Source organism: Phyllostomus discolor, chromosome 2 (genome assembly GCF_004126475.2).
Source record: "Phyllostomus discolor isolate MPI-MPIP mPhyDis1 chromosome 2, mPhyDis1.pri.v3, whole genome shotgun sequence".
Classification (NCBI taxonomy): domain Eukaryota; kingdom Metazoa; phylum Chordata; class Mammalia; order Chiroptera; family Phyllostomidae; genus Phyllostomus; species Phyllostomus discolor.
Window position 1 is genome coordinate 99,464,003 of NC_040904.2, and position 8,451 is coordinate 99,472,453.

At 40.1% G+C, this 8,451-nt stretch overlaps 1 protein-coding gene across 3 annotated transcripts in view; it reads right to left on the bottom strand.

Moving 5' to 3' along the window:
• Nucleotides 1-8,451, bottom strand: part of GSK3B (glycogen synthase kinase 3 beta) — a 225,783-nt gene that overhangs the window by 163,468 nt on the left and 53,864 nt on the right. Inside the window, exon 2 of one of the 3 annotated variants that reach the window (XM_036018141.1) lies at nt 5,020-5,026. The exons of the other annotated variants lie outside the window; for them this stretch is intronic. Within the exon in view, the coding sequence (XP_035874034.1) occupies nt 5,020-5,025 (6 nt within the window). The 5' untranslated portion in view covers nt 5,026. The remainder of the gene's footprint in view (nt 1-5,019; nt 5,027-8,451) is intronic. 3 annotated transcript variants of the gene reach the window in all.

Sequence of the window (8,451 nt, forward strand, 5' to 3'; positions counted from 1 at the left end):
TCATCACAAGTAACATATTTGTAGATCACTGAATAACTTACAAACATGTTTAAATCTAGGAAACAGTGCTGTGAAGGAGGTAGAACCAAGGAGAGAACTGTAGCTCAAGAGGTAAATAAAAGCTCAAGGTCAGTAATATTGAAAACTACTACCCAGGTCATCCAATTCCCAAGTTTAATATACTTTCCAATGCCTATAAAAGTATAAGTGAATCAAGCCATTTATCTCTATTCCAAAATAAATCCATAAAAATAACAGTCCAATATAACCACACATTTTAATCAGTGTCCTCAAATCTTTTAACCCTCAGCTGAGGACATTTTTTCAATGTTTTCAGAGAGAGAGGGAGGGGGAAAGAAAGAGAAACATTGACATGAGTGAGAAACATCCAATGATTGCCTCCAGTATGCACCCCTACTGGGGGATCAAACTCGCAACCTAGGTATGTGCCCTTCGCAACCAGGCAGCATGGGGTCTGGCTGCTCATCGCCCATTACATGCATAACACGCAGACTTTGGAGGAAGGAAATAGGTTTTTATTAACAGGATTGCCAATTTGAGGGGGCAGGGAGCATTCCTGTTCTAAGCTGACCTCTCCTGCAAAGCAGAGAACACCAGCCACCCTCAGCAAGATTAAAGTCCAAATCCTTGTCCAGAAGTTCCCCATTATTGCTTATCAGTAGCCCAAGGTTGTTACTCAAACTGGCCTCTGTCTCTACAGCTCAAGGCTCTCTCTCTGGTTCCAGAGTTGCCATTACCTCACAGCAGCTTGCTCTCTCTCAGGGTCTGGGTTGTGCTTCCCGATCACTCCAGAAAGTCATGAAGAGGAAACTCCATCTGTGAGGAACTTCCCAGGTCATTCCTCCATGTGCTGCTCTCAGAGCAAGAGAATGAAAGCAGCCCAGGACCAGGCTGCCCCTGGGTCATAGCATTCCAAGGGTGGGAGCCTGGCACACCCTGGCATGCATCCTAGTGTGAGACCCTGCCTTCAGGGAGGAGAACTGGCTGGCTTTCCTGTGTGCCAGGCCTAAGCACCAAGTGGTTCTGGCATCTGCCACTCCTGCCAGGGAGGGATAAAGCTTGAAAGCCCAAGAAGCCAAAAGGCCAAGCTGTCAAGAGGTCAAGAGACCAAGCTTCTGCCCACCTTCTGTTTAAAAGTCTTCTCCTAGAATCCCATGCACTCTAGAAGCCGGTGGGAGTGTCCAGCTTTTCAACCAGTGAGGGCCAGTGTTGGCTATGTTTACCATTGCCCCTCTTCGGGCCCTCACCTTCTTTAAGGGGGCAACGTCTCCAGTTCCTCATGCTCTGTACAAGCTCCCTTCTGTGGAATCACAAGCTGCCCAGCTGCTTCTAGCAATTTCCCTCCTCCTGAGAGTCTTCCCTTCACAGGGAGGGCAAAATGCTTCTAATCTTCAGTGCTGCCTTGGGGTTTTCTTCCTGCCCCCTGCTTTCTCCAGGGTTTTGGTGTGACTACCTATTACACCCTGACCAGGGATTTAACACTCAAACTTTTGCTGTATGGGATGACACTCCAACCAACTGAGTCACCTGGCCAGGGCCTCAAACCCTTTAACATAAAGGCAAAAATACCTTTTAATATGAACTACTTCATTCACCCTGAGATATAAGGCTATCAGAGCAACAAATCATCTAAAATGAATAAAAGAAAAGCAAGAATTCCCCTTAGGAAAATCCAATCAGTGAACAGACAGCAAACATTTAAGCACTTGAACAGATTTTTCAGAATACAAAGTGATTATCCACTGGTTCACCAGAGCTGCTACTTTTGCAGTAATAGAAGGAACACTGCCCTTGCTTTCACTTTTTTATTTTTATTTTTGGGATTGGTTTATTCTAAATAAGAAACATTGGGGACTAAAAATGCAGGGCAGTGGGATTTTTCTAATAATTAAAAAAAAGAATATGAAAACTAAATCTCTATATCATACAATTTAGGAATTTCCTGTTGATTTGGCTAAACTATAGTATTTTACTCTTTGTAAGTTTAAAGATAACAGAGTATATTTGATTATAATAAAATTTATTTTTAAAAACTACCCCTAATACATACAATATTTGGGTGGCAGTTATGATAGGGTAACTCAAGAGTTAAAGATTTTAGCTTCAGTCATAGTTGATAGGCTTAAGTGATTAATGCATGTGGAAAGCTGTTATTCTAGAAACTAGAATGCATGACCTGGTGACTCCAGGGGCATAAATGCAACCCTTGTGCCCCACGGGGTCTGAAAGCCATAGTGTTCCAGGGAGGGAACTGTGCCACAGATATAGAACTGTTGATCAACAAATAAAGAAGTACTAGGAAAACTGCTACCAGAGTGTAACTCTTACCGGTTAACATTTTTTCCAAATCCCTTACCGATCATTTCTTCTCCTTATAAAAAGGTTGGCTTGAGATGAGATGTTAAGATGGTTTTTAGGGTACATAAATCACCATCTTCTCAGGTCTCTGGTATCTAAATAAAGTGCCCATGAAGATTCAAACGTTGTACTTATTGATTCTGGTAGTGACAGGCAGCACGAATGCCGACTTTTCTGGTTTCAGTTGCTATCCCATATCACACACACACACACACACACACACACAAACTCTGAAATGTGTACATATATAAATACCAAGGTAGCAATCTAGTTTTCCAAGATACCCAGCACTAGCTACTGACCAACACAGGGATATCTAATTCGGTACAATTTCTCATCACACCCTTCCCTCTCCCCCAACAGGAGTCACATGGCTCTATCTACTCCTTATCTCTCAGATTAAATCCTTTTATCAATCAAGTGCCAGTAGTTAGGAGTTTCTAGTTTTGTTTAATTACTATTCCTGCAATATTATTATTTTCTATTATTTTTCACTGTAAATATGTAGATATCTGAGTTATTCTGGCTTAGTTAGGCTTTTATAAAACAGCTTGGGAACCTAACCATTTTTATTTTACATATTTACAAAACTTTAAATGGAAAATATGTTCTAAATTCCAAAAGTACTGATAAACTTTTCTGAACACAATCCATTTATAGGCTAACACTTTTCTGCATAATCTGGAGAGGAAACAAACCTAAAACATTACAGATTAACTTGTATAATAACTGTTAAAGTGGAAATGAGATTGAATTTCTCATAACCTCTTTAAGAGTTTAAACAAGAATCTCTAAATGTGAAGAACAAAACAGCCAGATAAGAAGAGTTCTGTCATTAATTCAATTTCTGCAAGGGTCACCACACATTTTCAAATAGTGATTAATTTTTTACTTTACAACTATTGGAGTAATGATGCTATGTTTACAGTTAATAAGGAATATGCCGAAAAGAAAAATATATATTGTTTCAAGTGATTTGAATTACTCAGAATCAAATCCAAACTGGTTTTTGTTTTTGCCCCTCTCTTCCTCCCTCTAAATAATGGCTTAACAGCCCCCAACACTCTCCCAGCAAAATCAGGTTTTAGAGATCCTAGCAATGCCATTCAAATAGGGCAAATCCCAGGCCCATCTCTCCACAAAGGAACAGTACTGACAGACCAACTGGGTCAATTCACAAAGCAGAGTCCACTTAGTATTTCTCCCCACAAAGCTCTGCTAGAAGAGATGCTAACTGGGCTCTGTTAAATAAAGGCCACTGGAATGACAGTTCCCATTGCCACTCCCAGTGGGACTATAATAAGACAAGGTTCCCACTGCCACTGCTTAAGAGCTATGGCTGATCCTCTTGCTAGTGGGTCACAGATGAGAATGCTGGGTGGAATACACAATGCCAGGGCACAGCACTTCCCACACTGCAGACTCACTACTTACAGTGCCAGAAGACTAGAGGACTTAAAGATAGGAAACACTTCCTTCTGATAAAGAATTTTCATCCTTGGAAAACACCTATATGTCAAACTTGGCCCTCTGCAGATGGTCTTTATCATTTCCTACTTGTTTCCTTTTTGACCTAATGCATAAATCAAAACAGGAACAGCACATCTGCTAAGTGAATGGTAGCTACATTCCTTTTTATACCATTATCTCCACCATCTGCAGAAGCATTGAAAAACATACTCCTTTTTAAAAGAAAATCAGTGGAAAAGAGAGTGCCATTTATTTTTTTCTTTATTGGTATTTTTTCTTTTGTTTTTTTTTTCTTTTGTTTTTTTAGTACGTGACATCTGAAATGGTAGGGGAGGGTAAATCCTATACTTTGAATATGTGTACTTTATTAAACCATCTCTGCATGGCTTTATTAAAACACTAATTCTCACATGTTTTTATGCTACATACATTCTTTCTACTTTGTATTCTCTCATATTAATGTCACACAGTAAGCTTAGTGATAGAAAATTCTCAAACATGTTGAGAATAGAAAAGGAAAAAAGATAAGAGTACAATTTTTGGTTCAAATATCTTGTCATTATTGATTAATTCACCACATGCTTAATAAGAATTATCTGTGTACCAGACAGGTACTATGCTGGGAATTGGGGTCACAAAAAAAAACCGAATATGACAAATGAGGCCCCTTCCTTCATAGAGCTTTCTGTACAAAGGAAATGTAGTAATGATATCTGGATTCATTATTCAAAATCTTGGTTCAGTATCTCCTGTAACTTAATACAGCCATGTACCTTACTAATTATTTTCACATAATAATACCTCATGTAAATCTAACAAGCCTGTAAAGTACATGAAATTACCTCCATCTCACAGATGAGGAAAATGAAGCTCCAGGAAGTTAACAGATTTATTAGAGATCACAAAGTAATAACAGGGCCACTTAAGAGAGCTGTTTTAACTTCAACTGTCAACTTTATTACTAATGTATCAATCTGCTTGTAAGAAAAGATCAAACAGGAAAAGGCACTACTGGATGCCCAGATTATGAAATTAACTCACATAGAAATAAAGTTCCAAAAATCTTTTTAAAACATTTCTGGCATGAATACATGCAAACAACAGGACAAAGATTCCACTGGAGATTTTTCTGAGTTGAATCCCTCCCAGACTCCATCCAATACAGTCTACATTCATGCTTTATAGATGAAATTGTTATTGTTACATGCCATTGAGCCAGCAGCTCCAACTCCTGGCAACCCTATGAATGAGTGATGTACACAATGTCCTGTCTACAACAGCTCTGCTCAGGTCCTGTAGATTCATGCGTATGGCTTCTTTTAAGACAGGAGTGTCAAACTCATTTTCACCGGGGGCAGCCTCGTGATTGCCTTCAAAAGGCTGAATGTAATTTTTTAGACCATATAAAGGTAACAACTCCTTAAGTAAGGCCAAGGAGCTCGGCCTTACTTAAGGAGTTGCCTGGTAGAAACAAGGTGCCAGGCTGGATAAAACACGGTGGAGGGCCAGATTTGGCCCACAGGCCTTGTGTTTGCCACCTGTATTTTAAGGAGTCAATCCATCTAATATTTGGTTTTCCTCTTTTCCTGCTGCCTTTTATCTTTCCTACTATTATTGTCTTTTTCCAAAGAACCCTGACTTTTTGTGATGTGCCCAGCGAAGGACAGCTTCAGTTTGCCAAAATATATAGCTATATAAATACACTGATACATAAATACATATATATATAATACGCCTGAATAAAAGTATGCTATCAAATGAGTATCTGCAGAGCTATCCTATTTTCTCAACAATTTCCATGATCAAAACTGAAACCACAGACCCATAAAAGAGTACCATAGGAGACACGAGTTTTAAAGCTTCAAGGATGTGATATGGTAAATAGTCCTGTGTTACTGATAACCTTGTAGATTGACAAAGCCACAGAAAGCTATCAGGCCTACTGTTTTTTGCCGTGTATAATGATTATATACCATGGGCATAATAATCCTGTATATAATGTGCACAAAAATGTGGGTGTGCATTATACATGGCAAAATGCAGTATTTACTTCTAAAGTGTTGGTTTAAATTTCATCAGGACTTCCGGCCAAGATGGAAGGAGAGGTAGACACACAGTGCGTCCTCACACAACCAAAACAAGGACAACCACCAACTTAAAATAAAACAACAAAACAAAACACCAGAATTGCCAGAAAATCGAACTGTATGGAAGTCCAACTAAGGAGTTAAAGAAGAAACAGTCATCCAGACCAGCAGGAGAAGAGGAGATGGGCAGCCGGGCAGAGAGGACTCCAGGCAAGGCAGTGGCTAGAGGACCGGGGTGGGCAAGGGAGCTGGTGGACTAGGAGGTCCCACATTCGCATGCAGATAAACCGGGAAGAAAAACTGGGGAGTGAGACAGACCAAACAACCCAAGGTTCCAGTGTGGGGGAAATAAAGCCTCAAAGCCTCTGACTGAAAACACCTGTGGTGGTTGAGGTGGTAGCAGGAGAAGCTCCCAACCTTACAGGAGAGTTTGTTGAAGAGACCACAGAGTCCTAGAACGGACACAGACCACCCACCGGGGAATCAGCACCAGAAGGGCCCACTTGATTGTGGGTAGCTGGGAAAGTGACTGAAAACCCGCATACAGCAGAGCAAGCGGCACTGTTTCCTCTCTGAATCCTCCCTCACATACAGCATCACAATGCAGCGATGACATGGGTTGCCCTGCCCTGGTAAGTGCGCTGAGACCAAAAAAAAAAAAAAAAAAAAAGGCCCAAATGAAAGAACAGATCAAAGCTCCAGAAAAAATACAACTGAGTGATGAAGGGATATCCAACCTATCAGGTGCACAGTTCAAGGCACTGGGTATCAGGATGCTCCAGGAACTCACTGGGGGTACTTCAACAGCATAAAAAAGACCCAGGCAGCAATGAAGGTTGCATTATGTGAAATAAGGAAACATCGAGAGGGAACCAACAGTGTCGGGAAGGAAACCAGGACTCAAATCGACAGTTTGAAACAGAAGGAAGAAAAACATTCAACCAAAAAACAATGAAGAAACAAGAATTCAAAAAAATGAGGAATGGCTTAGGAACCTCCAGGACATCTTTAAACATTCCAACATCTGAATCATAGGGGTGCCAGAAGAAGAGGAAGACCAAGAAATTGAAAACTTATTTGAAAAAATAATGAAGAAGAACTTCCCCAATCTGGCAAAGAAAATAGTCTTCCAGGAAGTCCAGGAAGCTCAGAGAGTCCCAAAGAAGTTGGGCCCAAGGAAGCACACACCAAGGCACATCATCTTTACATTAGCCAAGATTAACGATAAAGAGAGAATCTTAAAAGCAGCAAAAGAAAAGGAGACAGTTACCTACAAAGGAGTTCCCATCAGACTATCAGCTGAATTCTCAAAAGAAACCTTACAGACAAGAAGGGGCTGGAAAGAAGTATTCCAAGTCATGAGAGGCAAGAACCTACATCCAAGATTACTCTATCTAGCAAGGCTGTCATTTAGAATGGAAGAGCAGATAAAATGCTTCCCAGATAAGGTCAAGTTAAAGGAGCTCATCATCACCAAGCCCTTATTATATGAAACGTTAAAAGGACTTATCTAAGAAAAAGAAGATAAAAAGTATGAACACTAAAATGACAACAAACTCACAGCTATTAACAACCAAACCTAAAACAAAACAAAACAAAACAAAACAAAACAAAACAGCCCTGGCTAGCGTAGCTTAGTGGATTGAGCGCGGGCTGCGAACCACAGTGCCCTAGGTACCCAGCCAGGGTACATTCCTGGGTTGCAGGCTATAACCCCCAGCAACTGCACAGTGATGTTTGTTTCTCTCTCTCTCTCCCCCTCTCTTCCCTCCCTAAAAATAAATAAATAATATCTTTAAAAAAAAAAAACAAAAACAAAAAAAACAAAGCAAACTAAAACAAGAACAGAATCACAGAAATGGAGGTCACATGGAGGGTTATCAGTGGGGGAGGGGGACAGAGGGGAAAAAGGTACAGAGAATAAGTAGCATAGATGGGAGGTAGAAAACAGATAGGGGGAGGTTAAGAATAGTATAGGAAATGTAGAAGCTGAAGAACTTAAATGTACAACCCATGGACATAACTAAAGGAGGGGGAATGTGGGTGGGAGGGGGTGTGCAGGGCAGTGGGGAATAAAGGAGGGAAAATGGGACAACTGTGAAAGCATAATCAATAAAATATATTTTTTAAAAGTTTTTTCATCAGAAAGACCCACATACATACAACCCACAGTCACTTACATTTGTCCTAGGTACCTGCACTATCCAAATAGGAACAAAGAAAACATAAAAGGAGAAGAGAACAAATGTATTTAACAATCCAGAAAACATGACCGAGAAGAAATGGTGGGCCCAAAGGCCAATAACAGAAGCTGAGTCTCACCAATTTCATTAATATATCCACCGAAGCAAGTGAAGCAACACTCTTCTTCAATAAATGTGTCACACATAGACAGTAGAACTCATAATTTACAAATGTCCTTGGAAAACTGAACTGTTAGAATACAGATTTTTTAAAAAAAGATTTTAGTTGGGTTATTCAACTTCTTGGGTACAATAAATATTCTAGATAATCT